At 34.9% G+C, this 12727-nt stretch overlaps 1 protein-coding gene across 1 annotated transcript in view; it reads right to left on the bottom strand.

The window, feature by feature from the left end:
• Positions 1-12727, bottom strand: part of LRBA (LPS responsive beige-like anchor protein) — a 380505-nt gene that overhangs the window by 328171 nt on the left and 39607 nt on the right. The window contains exons 9-16 of the mRNA XM_087724319.1: positions 11851-11997; positions 10786-10983; positions 9923-10056; positions 8108-8216; positions 7876-8028; positions 6654-6822; positions 4319-4398; positions 3720-3782 (exon numbers count right to left, since the gene is read on the bottom strand). Coding sequence (XP_087580445.1) covers positions 3720-3782; positions 4319-4398; positions 6654-6822; positions 7876-8028; positions 8108-8216; positions 9923-10056; positions 10786-10983; positions 11851-11997 — 1053 coding nt within the window. The remainder of the gene's footprint in view (positions 1-3719; positions 3783-4318; positions 4399-6653; positions 6823-7875; positions 8029-8107; positions 8217-9922; positions 10057-10785; positions 10984-11850; positions 11998-12727) is intronic.

The raw sequence follows: 12727 nt of genomic DNA, 5'->3' as shown, positions 1-12727 counted from the left end.
GATTAGACAGAATGGAAAATGCTTGAGACACATTCGTGATATTTTCAGTCCTACCAGGACTGGCAGAGCGGGCATGTTCCAAGTTGTTTTCTTGAAACAGTATCATCTAGTGGGAACCAGAAGAGGTGCTTTCTTTGACTCAGAGCTTGCCTAACTGTTTGCTCTATTCCTGCCCAAAACTGAGTAGGCTCCAATAATTTTGGCCTTCCAAAAAGCTTTAAAATCTTTGCTGTTCGCTCAGGTATGGGGTCAAGAAAACAGGTAAACTCAACTGTAAGTCTGTATGACTGTGAGATTACAATTTTGAGAACTTGTCTACATTATAGATAATCCTCAAATTATGACCAAAATTAGGATTGGAATTTTAGTAGTAAATTGCAGTCATAAATGCAGGCACATGATCATACTCAATTTTACAACCGTTTTTACAGCAGGCATTAAGCAAATCAACCTCATTCTTAAGTGAATCATATGATCATAAGTGTGAATCCGCTTTTATCTAATGGGTGGCTTTGGCAGTTTCTGGCAAAAACATTACAAAATGTGCTCACGTGACTGTGAGATACTGCAACCAGTCATAAATGCCAGCCAATTGCCAAGCATCCAGAATGTGATTGTGTGACTGCAGGGGTGGTGCAGCAGTCATAAGTTCTAAGATGTCATAAGTTCTGAGATGGGTCATGATTTCCTTTCAGTCCATAGTAATTATGGCTGTTAAATGAAAAGTCGTAAATCAAGGACCACTTGTAATGTTGTAGTATTTATTTTTCTAACTTTCTGAGTTTTATTGTTATAGTTGTAATTTATTCTTAGCCATTCAGTCATCAAAGCAAGATGGGTGGCTGTATCATTTTTTAATGAATACAAAACACAGCTTCACATAATGGTATTCATGTAATTATATTCATAAGAAATATGTAAAGGATACTTATAAAATTTCATGGTGAAAGTCATAAAAGCCAAAGGAGGCAGTAGTAAGAAAAAACTGACAGTCTAAACTAAAAAAACAAAACAAAATCAAAATTTAACTCAGATCTATACAAACCAACCTAAGGAACTTACAGTTATCCCTACTCCCAGCACTAAAAAAAAAGTGAATATATAAAAGCAGGCCATATTAGGATGAAGGAAATAGATGCATTGGCCCATGAAAATTTGATATATTTTAAACAAAACAATCATTTATTCCATGCTATAAATCAAAGAGTTTCAGAAGTAAAGAGACACTCAGAAGCAATTTAATATGGCGGGGAAACTGTTATGCAAATAACAGCTTTTTCTGCTTCTTATTTTAGATTCCTAACAACAAAACCACTGGTTAGCACATATCCTGTTATACAAAAAATATAAAACAATGTGTTGCTAAACTATTTCAAACTTCAGTTCTAAACTGAATAGCATTGCTATACAAAAAACCCCACATATTTTTTACAAAATCAAGTAGTAACTATGTTATAAAATGCATAAATATAATATTGTAATCCAGTGATACTTTAAGAAATTGGCAATAACAAAGTTGACCAAAGTACTAAATAAACGCACTCCATATTTAGAAAGCATATTTAGAAAGTTTAATATAAGCAGACTGTATAAATAAGAATGTGCAGTGAATGGAAAGCCCATGCTCCCCTTACCTGTTCTCCTTTAAGGCCCCACCCTGTGGAATTGATTGACCGGGACTTTTAAAAGTGCTTGACTCTGGAACTAGTTATGGTGGCATTGAAGAGGAAAAGTGGAAGAGAAGAAAAAGAAAAGAAGAAAGGAGAAAAGACAGAAGAAAGACCTGAAGTCTCACAAGAAAGATAACCAGAGGACATTAGAAACTGAGATTGGATAAGGAGGCATTGGGGATGGGAAAGAAAGCAGAAAGAATTCTTGTAAGTGGCCAACCAACTGGCAAAGATTGAGCAGATTGGAGAATGAGATCAGGTGCAGCATAAATATGTAGGCATCATTACATTTCATAGACTCTGGCATGCAGCCCAAACCCAGCTCAGGCACCTGCAAGCCCAGCAGAAGCAAATCAAAAAGACAGTCCAGCCCCCAACCCACCTCCTTGCTGAAAGACTAGAATGGCTGCTGTGGCAGCATGTCAAAAACAGCTGAGCCAAGTAATGTCAACCTAGCAGCCAGGCATTTAAAAGTCATGCAAGTAACAATAAGACAAAGAAGGTCAGATCTAAAAGCTTAAGAACCAGACACAAAGAGGTTAAATCAAGAAGTATAAATTAAAAATGAAAGCACAGAAATAACAGCTACAGCACCTGAAGAATTATAGACTGTGATTCAAGAGAGAACATGGGGCCAGTTTGGTAAAAAGTGGTCAAGAGGTTGGTCTAGAAGCCTGGCTGGGTGACACTGGGCCAATTACTCTCCTTGTGATCAACTCAACTCATAGGGTGGTTGTTGTGGTGAAAATAGGAAGTAATACGATTACATAGTATGTTTGCTGCCATAATTTGACTGTATACATACAGTACATATGCAGAATAAAACCTAATAGCTAAAGAATTATGCTAAAAGAAATAATAATATTAATGTTGGCATTCCCAGGGTAGTATCTATCTTACAATTATACATAAAAGCTATAGATAATTTGTGTATGCAATCTACCATATTTTAGCATGTTTTCCATAGGCAGGATGGCTGTGTTTGGGCTTGTTTTAGTTGTTAATAGAGATTGTCTGTTAAATTGTGAATTACATACACTGAATGGAATTTTTGTATTTGTTCTGCCTCTTGTTTAAGGGGCAAAATACTTTATTATAATTGTTCATCACATAGTCAGCTAAATATTTAGCCTTGATTTCACATTTTTATCCACCTATCGAGTCCCTTCCAAGGGCAGTGGAATAGACAGATGTTGATGTTTGAGGGTGTTAAATGTCTCATCGTAACTGTAAGCAGTTCTGAGTAGTTCCAATGGCACTGCCTCTTCGGCTTTGAAATGGAGATGAGCACGCCACCTAGAGTCGACAACAACTATGTGCAAGGGGAACCTTTACCTATATCCTACTTTATAAATGTTTGTACTACTACTTGCATCAAACTCTTCTTAAAACAAAAGCAGGAAGCTATAGATAATTACAACAGTAACCAATGCTTACTTGTACTTACTGCTTTATTGTATTTATTTGTATATACTTGCAAACAAGCCAAGAATTTTAGGTGGCAAAATTCACCCTCAAAATTGCATTCAATTTATGCATGAACAAGCTTATCAGGGAGTATACTTTTTAAAAATATCCATACAGATGGTGCATAATCATGGATAAACCCATCCATAAATAAGCAGACCCTCACATTTTAACCAAAATACAATGAAAAATGTGCTACTTGTGGATAAGCAAGTTGCGTAAATTTTAAGGGCTTGGCTTATTGCAGGTGGCACATTTTTCACATGTATCCAGAAATACTTTATTTAAAATGGCATTATTATTTTTTTGTTTTTCATAGAAAAAAATCCTTTGTGGGTACAGCTTCATGATTTGTTCTTCTCTCGGTCATTGTCTCCTTGATATTCCAGTTCGATGAAATTAATAAAAAACGAACCCTATAGAATCCTGTTACAGAAATGAATTTCAAGATAAGGATTCTTAAATCATATATGTAGATTCAATCAATGTTATGCATGTTTTTCTTACTTCAATGTTATTGGATGGTAGGAGGGAATATTTTATTCAAAAGCTTCTTGGAAGCAGGTTGCTAACTTAGTTTACCTCATGAATGGTAAGAAGATAATTCAGAATGCCCTGGAGTTCATCTTCTTTCACTCCATAGTCCTTAAAAGATAAAATCAAGAGAAATGTAATTCAAGTAATGTATTTAAAAGCAGAAGAGAAAGGTAGCCTTCTAACATAAATACTAGTGAAATATTTTGGATTCATTAATAGATGACTTCAGTATTACTTTTAGTTAGTATTAGTATTTCCATACAGGTCCCTATGACTATGTGTACCACACATAGATTCTCTACATCCCCATATATTGATCCTTTAGATCAGGGCTCCCCAACTCTCAGTTTGTAGATTGGCATCAGTCCGCAGCATGTCAGAAACAGGAGCGCACAAATGAGCGAAGCCCATCCATGGGATGCAGGCGCACACAAAATCACGCCAGTCCACAGCAAAACCTCTGTCTACAGAGCCGGTCGGTCCCTGGTGCCCAGGGCATCGTTGCTTTGGATTTTGTACTCTTAGCCTTCATTTATTTAAAGGGTGTGTGTGCTATATGAATTACAGATTACTCAATAAGCAGGGCAAATAGCTCTGTAAGAAAATAAAACTGAACAATACAATCTCATTTGAAGATTTCTTACCTTTGTCACCAACTGCTTAATAAACATCAGTAAACAGGCTCGCAGAGAAAGAATTTCTTTTTGATTAGGCCGAGGTCCATCTTAATATGAAAGATACATTATATTTACATCATATACTTAAAAGTCTATGATTATTACAATGCAATTACATTAACTCCTAATTGTTTGTGCTGCATATTAAAGAAAATGTTATTATTTCGAACACATGGGATATTTCAATCATTATGGATTTGCTTTAATCAGGTTAATATCTTAACAAAACTCAAATCAAATGTTTAAGCTGGAATGACTTCATCTAACTTAAGCAGTGGATTGCTTCAATCCTTTTCAGTGGAAAGCTGTGTGTCAGAAATATGAAATATATCTATATTTCTTAGGGAAAAACTATTCTGACCTCTTTTTTTCTAATTTCTGGAAACAGCTCCTTGTGTCCTCATTTGTGCTTAAACCAGGCTTACCCCCCCCCTTTCTTTTTATGTCACCAATGCCTGAGCAGTATTTTTTGCTATTGAGATTTTTCCTTCTGAATACTGCAAACCACATCCAGTCTCTTGGTCATATCTCAAATAGCCAATATGCCTTGGCATGTACTTTTACTTACAGAAGAATACTAAGTCATGGTTTGTTGTAACTGTGCATTACAAGTTTTGCATGCACCATAAGGAGCAATAATTTTTGTTTTATTACTATCCCACCTTTATTTTTACAAGTAACTCAAGTCAATGAATATATCCAACACATCTTCCTCCTTCTAATTTCTTGACAACAACAGCTCTGTGAGGTGGGTTGGGCTAAGTGGGAGTGGGTGGTCCAGTCACCCAGCTGATGCTGTGCTAAGTCACAAATAATATCTATATAATTCACAGTACTTGGATTTGCAGAACCTCCTAAGTCACTCGCGGGGTCACATTGCCGTCATGTGACATTTCACAACATTTTTTCTTTCATGGAATTGGAGGGAGGGGCATGGCTGGACATGACTCATCTGGCCCACAGGCTGCCAGTTTGACACCCCTGTCCTAAACCAAAACCCAACTAAATATATTATATATTAAGCTAGAGAAGGAATCCAGGTAAGAGTTAGTCAGAGATCCAAAAGTTTTACGATGACATCATTACAACAGCAAAAGAATTATGAAAAGAGATAATATTTGTATCAAGGAGGGAAGCAACTTAGAACTGAGGAGAAATTTCCTGACAGAACAATTAATCAGTGGAACAGCTTGCCTCCGAAAGTTGTGAATGCCCCAACACTGAAGTCGTTAAGAAGATGTTGGATAGTCATTTGTCTGATATGGTATAGGGTTTCCTGCCTAGGCAGGGGGTTGGACTAGAAAACCTCCAAGGTCCCTTCCAACTCTGCTATTGTATTGTATTGTATTGTATTGTATTGTATTGTATTGTATTGTATTGTATTGTATTGTATTGTATTGTATTGTATTGTATTGATTTAACTGCGGTGTTCAACCTTTTTGGATTCCTTTGAGTCAATGTTAACGCTTGGTGACTGCCTACTAATCTCTGCAGTTTTCTTGGCAAATATTTGTGAAGTGGTTTGGCATTGCCTGCTTCCTAGGGCTGAAATTGAGTGTTTGATTCAATGTTCACTCAGCTGGCTTCATGGCTAAGGTGGAATAGAAATCACCTTAAGAACCACACCACACTGGCTCTCTTTAGCAGAAATGCATACTGTAAATTCCATGTGAATTTCTTATCCATTGTAATATTTTATGTGTATTTCCAGATTTTTTTGGGGGGGGGGGGGGCTGAAATTAAATAAACTAATTTAAAAACACCTTCCTACATTTGTATAATTAATTATCTTGATGTGTTTATTCTTTACTAGGGATCTGAAAAAAACATATTTTTCCATGAAGAAAATACTCCCTGAAACACCAGATATTTTTTTTGTTGACTATTTTGACTTTTTTTTTTTTTTTGCTGTTGCAGGGATGGTCAAAAGTTTTCTAAAAGTAAATCCACCTCATTCTGGAAAATGTTGAAAATATCTCCATAATAACCGAAACAGCATGCTCCAGAAGGAAAACTTAACATTTGGATATTTCTTGAAACATATTAGTATTTTAGTATTCAACATTTAGTATATTTATTATTCAAGAAGTATGTTTTGCATATATCTAACTATAAGAGTGATGCCATAGACATATATACATATACATACACACACAGTTTTAAAAGAATACAGATCACCCAATATCACACACATTATGCTTAAATTCTATAAATATTAAGTTATTATTAAGTTATTTCAGCTTCTAATTTATTCAGTTGCAAATGTTGTGTATTGTTGTAAAACAAGAAAATAAATACATACCTAAACCTTTAGGAGTAATTCCACTACGGTCTTGAGGATTAACTACCCAATAGTAATACTTCAAGGTATGCATTGCCAATAGAACTGTACCAGCTCGTCTAACTGCATTATATATATTTGCTATGCCAATGAATTCAGTGGACAAGTAAGTGTACAAGATCAATTGAATCTGTATCATCCAATTAAAAAAAAGGAGAGTAACTAAGATTGCATATATAAGGAAAATCAAATAAAGGCAACGAAATGAGCACTTCCAAAGCTCTTATTTATACATTTATTTATCTGGAATTAATACCAATAGATATGATTTATAACATTTGCAAAGATTTTCAGAGGTTTGATGTTGTGACATATCATTGCATTATGTCTATATTGGGCTTATGTACAAAACAGAAAAATTGGGGGTTTGAGTTCAAAACAAAGCAGCCCACCAAAGCTCATTCTCTGATCTGCTTTCCACAGAATAAAATCTGAAGCAATTCAAAAGTTCTATTTCATTGGACTAATACTCAGAATATTCCAAGCTATATACTAAAAAGTAAAAGCAAATAGTTGAAATAAGATCTGGGTTTACTTTTCTTTTTTACTTAAGTATCGCAAGAGGGAGAGGGTCATCCACATTAGCTTGCTTCAACTAGCCAAATGGCAAAATTCTTCATGAAAGGGACAATTTCTTTAAAAAAACAAGACTATCAAAAATGTTCAATTCAGTAGTAATCGATTATTAGTAATTACTTACCTAAAACAAAACCCTCAGACCAGTGTGCTTTTGTTTAAGAATGAAACACCTGAAACAGCTGCTGTGTACTCAAAACAGTTTCACAAGTGAAACGTTTTTCATTAATTTGTATCATTAATTCACTTTTCCCCCTTCTGTTCAATTGTGTCTCATTCTTGGAGACTGCCTGACAACGACCTGCAGTTTTGGCAAGGTTTTTCAAAAGTGGTTTGCCATTGCCTGCTTCCTAGGGCTGAAAGTAAATGGTCCAAGATCACTTGGGCTTTTTACTCAAGGCAAGACTAGAACTCCTGGTTTCTGACTGCTTAACTACTACACTAAACTGGATCTCTTATCTCTTAGTTCATATTATGTTTCTCCAAAATACTGTATATCTTTTAACACAAGAATGGGAAAATAAATTATTGAATCCATATATCACATTAGTACTAAAAGAAAAATCAAGTTGTTTTATGCTCTGTTCACAAATGGAATGCATCTTACCTTGGCTGGAGTATAAATCCATATTACAGGGTTCAGGAGAATATGATCACAGAGCTGCTTCAGCAAGGGACCGCCATTATGCAAATTGCTCAAATATTTAGCAAAGGCAAGGCAAAGGTCTAAGACAGTTCTGTTAATGTGTGCTTTGGAAGACTGTAGAAGAAAAAAGATACTTAAGCAATGATGAACATGGCCAAAATATTAACAAATGCAAAGAAAAAACATTTTTTACCTTTTCAAGACTGTATCCTATTACGAGGAAGCCCTTACAAGAAAGCATTTGTTCTTGCATAGCAACTGAGTTCTTCAGCAACTCCATAATGAAAGCCAGTAAAATAGAACTGAAAAACATATTGCATTGATGCAGCATATTAAAAATTAGCATATTTAGGGTTTGAGTAGGATTGCACATTTTTGTTAATTGTTTGATACTGGATCATTCTTCTCAATTCACCAGACTACATTATTTTTGTGTTTCAAATAAAATTACTGCAGTTGCATAATTTACCACATCTTTGCCAAGTAACCACTATCACCCTATAGCAATCCCAAAGAGTGATAAACATTAATATTTCTCCTTGAAGAAATATTAAACACTAGGAAGAAGCTTCATTATTGCATACAATACATAATCCAATCTGTAAGACAAACTGACTCTGAGAGTCAGAGAGTGAGCCATGTTTAAAACACATTATACTTCAAACTGAATCTAGAGGACCAGAATACATACAGATTGCAGATTAGAACTGAGTTCTATAGATTTCTCTTTTTTTGTCATGAAATATAGTTCATTTTCCAATATTATGACTTTAAACTATATAGAATTAAAAGTATGCAATTTAGAAAAATAATACATGCAAACACTATTTTAAGCAACTCTTTAGTCTGACAGCTGAGCAATTTAGAAGGTTATGACTATGTTTATTGTACAAAATTCAATCAAGGAATAATACCACAAAAAAGGAAGGAACCAAGTACAAATCTAGGTAACATTGGCTAATTAAAATATTTCAGTAAATAAAAAGGTTGTGCTTTGGTGCCAACATTTGCAATTGCTTTAGAAAAACAAGTAGTTTAATAAAGACAGAATCAGCAGGATGAAGAAAAGAAATAGCTCTTATTTCTAATATAACATTTTCATTTAGATGGTAAAATACTATGACATCTGGATCAAAATCAAACATTATAGCTTTGATTTATATTTATATTGTTATTGCAGCCAAAGCAAATAATTCACGTTGCTGCATAATTTACTGGGGGTGCGGGTAGGTTGGAGAATTATGTATTCTAATCCAGAATATGTCTCATTAAAAATGTTACATTTGCAATAACCAAAATATTGTATTGCTTTTGAAAGCTATTGCATTTAAATCCTAAAGGCATTTTTAGGACAATTTCTGCAGCAATTCCTGAAAACACACTCATAGTTCTTAACAATCCAATGGTAGTTTGTGCATGTAAGACATTTTCTGCTGATCAAGTACTGGGGTCAGGAAGATAAACTCTCCTTGGACAGAACCATCAGCTGTGTAAAAAATAACCTTGTATACCTTTTGACAGAAAGGAATTCATCCCTGAGGAATTTTTCATATCTCCCCCTCCCTGACTCCATAAATTACATAGCTACTGAATGATGTACACATTTGTGTAGAAGACTTAGTGTCAATAATCTGACTTCATCTCAAGGTCTTCTCTGTACAACAGATTTAACATGCTCTAACCTTGAAAATATAAATAATGTTCTCCATGCTGCAATATAATTGCATTACTTGGGGATAATTCCCCTCCCCACCCCCAAAAAGCTAAACATGTTCTCATGTATTTTTACCTCAGATACATTTATATGTGTGTCCCTATCTTGTTAACATGCATTTTGTTTTCAACTTACTCTATCATCACAAACATTTCCAAAATTAGTGTAGTTGCTACGGAATTATCACTAAGAGATCAGGCATAAAAAATATTTACTATTAGAATGCAGTATTTTGTCTAACATTTAGACCACCCATAATGAAAGACAATTTGAAGTGAGAATGAAGATTCTTACCAAAGAGTGGTGTCTGGCTGATCCGAGGAATATTGCCTATAGTCCAACTGTGCAAATAGAGGAAATAACACCTGGACTCCTCCAATAGAATGCATTGCACTTTGGATAGAATGGGTAATGACTGCTTTCACATCCTGTAATGCCAAATTTGAACACATTAAATTTGGTTCTTTTTTTCCCCTATTGTTACTTTTAGGCTTCAATGTATCAAGAGTTTCAGTAAGATTTTTGTATTATTTACCATATAAGATACACCTTTCCCCCCCTAAAAGAGCGCGGAAATGTTGGTGCATCTTATACAACGAATACAGCCATTTTTGGCCTCCTGAAGCCCCGCCTACATCCATTTCTGCAAAACATGAGCCATTTTTCACAAAAATGAGGGTGTTTTTGCCTTGCTCCAGCCCTGCTGAAGCCTGCAGAATGCTGCTGGGGTCTGAGGGAAGGCAAAAACTTTTTTCCTTACTTACCTCTTAGAAATCTTGGTGCGTCTTATACACCGACGCGTCTTATACTCCGAAAAATATGGTACATTATAGTGCCCTGCTAAGGTCATATACATTATAAGAGAGCACAATCATGTTCTACACAGGAAACCTAAATAAAGGCCTTTAAAATAAGAACAGAACTTCTATCAGGCCTTAAAGCAATGGATATGTTTAGCTTGAAGAAAATGCAAGGGCCTGGGAGCTTATGATTGCACATCACTAATCATTCACATCTGGTCTGAAAACAGGCTATGTGTTGAAAGGATCGAACCATAAACCTTAAATCTTTTGGAGAACACACTAAAAGATCAAAACACACCCAAGGGGGGAGGGGGTCAAATATATCTGCCTATGAACTTGAAGTCATCAAAATACCTGTAACATGAGGGCATGTGGTGAATGTATAAAGATAGAAGGATTGTCCTTGGGTGATGATTCTAGGCAGAGCTGTGCATCTGTAGCCCTTGGGTTGTATGTAAAGGCAATAGCATTAGACAGTTTCCCATCATATAATAACTGTTTATGATGATCAGCTAGGAACAGATCACTTTCTCCCTTGAACTTAAAAGTTCCCTAAAATGAAAGATTAAAAGAAAGATACCATTTAACCAGGATGCAATTGGAATACCAAGTTTCACATGTAGGTGATTCAGGATGATTCAACTATACATGTCTGAGATGCATTAATGAGTAAAAAGAGCAATGTACAATATTTTTGAAAAGAAATTCTACATTTGTATTTTGGCATTGTTTATTTCTAAAAAAAAAAAGGAATATGGATAGAAGAAAATATATTTGAATACTGTCTATTGTAAAAATTGAAGAGCAAAATGATTTTGAACTCTATTCTTGGAGCTTAGCTGAGGGACAAGAGGGTCAAATGGTTCATTTTTGAGTTTAAAGGTAAAGATAAAGGTTCCCCTCGCACATATGTGCTAGTTGTTCTGGACTCTAGGGGGCGCTGCTCATCTGTTTCAAAGCTGAAGAGCCAGCACAAGATACTCCATGGTCATGTGGCCAGCATGACTAACCACCAAAGGCGCACGGAACGCTGTTACCTTCCTACAAAAGTGGTCCCTATTTTTTCTATTTGCATTTTTACATGCTTTCGAATTGCTAGTTTGACAGAAACTGGGACAAGTAACTGGAGCTCACTCCGTTACGTGGGGCTAGGGATTCAAACCGACGAACTGCTGACTTTTCTGATCAACCAGCTCAGCATCTTAGCCACTGAGCCACCATGTGCCTTATTTTTGAGTTTACACGCAGTTTAAATTAGTAATATTTTACTATTACATTCTGTATAAAGCAAATGGAAATCAGAATATTTAAAAATCCACATATCACTTAACAGGAATGTTGCTACATTTTTAAAATCAATCCAACATGAAATTAAAGTTTTTTCAGCTCCACCAAAATCTTGTTTAGGACTATACGCACTTTGTATCCCAGACCAAGTTGATAAATCGCAAAGATCTGAGCAGCATTTAGAGCTTCACTGAAAAGATAAACAGCTGTCATCTGGCCACAAAATACTCGATTGGCATCTGCTGTTTCTGAAGAGCCCAGGAAACATTTGTCAAATGTCTAAGAAAGTAAATTAAAAAATCTAGTCAATGTTTAATTTGTTACTGAAAGTGAAGACTACATACATGATAAAATATCTTCCATTCTTTCTTTGTTTTTTGTTGTTGTATATGTATTTGGGATGAGTAAAGTAGTTCAGTCACTGAAGTTGTGGACATAGCTTCCTTAAAATCAATTTTAATGAAGTCAGAATATAATTCATTATTCTTTTTTTCTTACTTATGATATTTTCTTAGGTAGCAGTTACTCCAGGTGGTGCAGTAGTGATTGTGATGTTTTTGTTATATGGATTGTTTTTACATTGATCAGAGTAGAGAGGTGAGTAGAATATACAGTACTGACATAATTTAATTAACAATAGCAATAAAGTAGAAAAATCACATAAATTATTTCCTATCCACATGTATTTATTTAGTTGGTAAGACTATTTTTACATATTCATTCATTCTCACAGATTGGCCAAAGAGAAGTTACAGAAATTTTATCCTATATTTTAATCTATAAATATTGCTAAATATATAAAAAGAAGAGTTTAGTTACAATTTAAATGATGCATATGACAAACTAAGGAAATAAATGTGAATAAGAAAAAAATGTGTATTTCTCTACTTATTGCTTTTATTAATTTATTTCAGTGCAAAATATACTGCTCACATTACTACTCTGATCGATGTAAAAATAGACCATACAACAAAAACATTATAGTCACCACCATACCACCTGGAATAAA

This window comes from Thamnophis sirtalis, unplaced genomic scaffold (assembly GCF_051295495.1).
Source record: "Thamnophis sirtalis isolate CommonGarterSnake01/CBP01778 unplaced genomic scaffold, rThaSir2_p1.2 scaffold_10, whole genome shotgun sequence".
Lineage (NCBI taxonomy): Eukaryota > Metazoa > Chordata > Lepidosauria > Squamata > Natricidae > Thamnophis > Thamnophis sirtalis.
The sequence above is the reverse complement of the archived record's forward strand: the minus strand, read 5'-3'. Positions and strand labels throughout refer to the sequence as shown.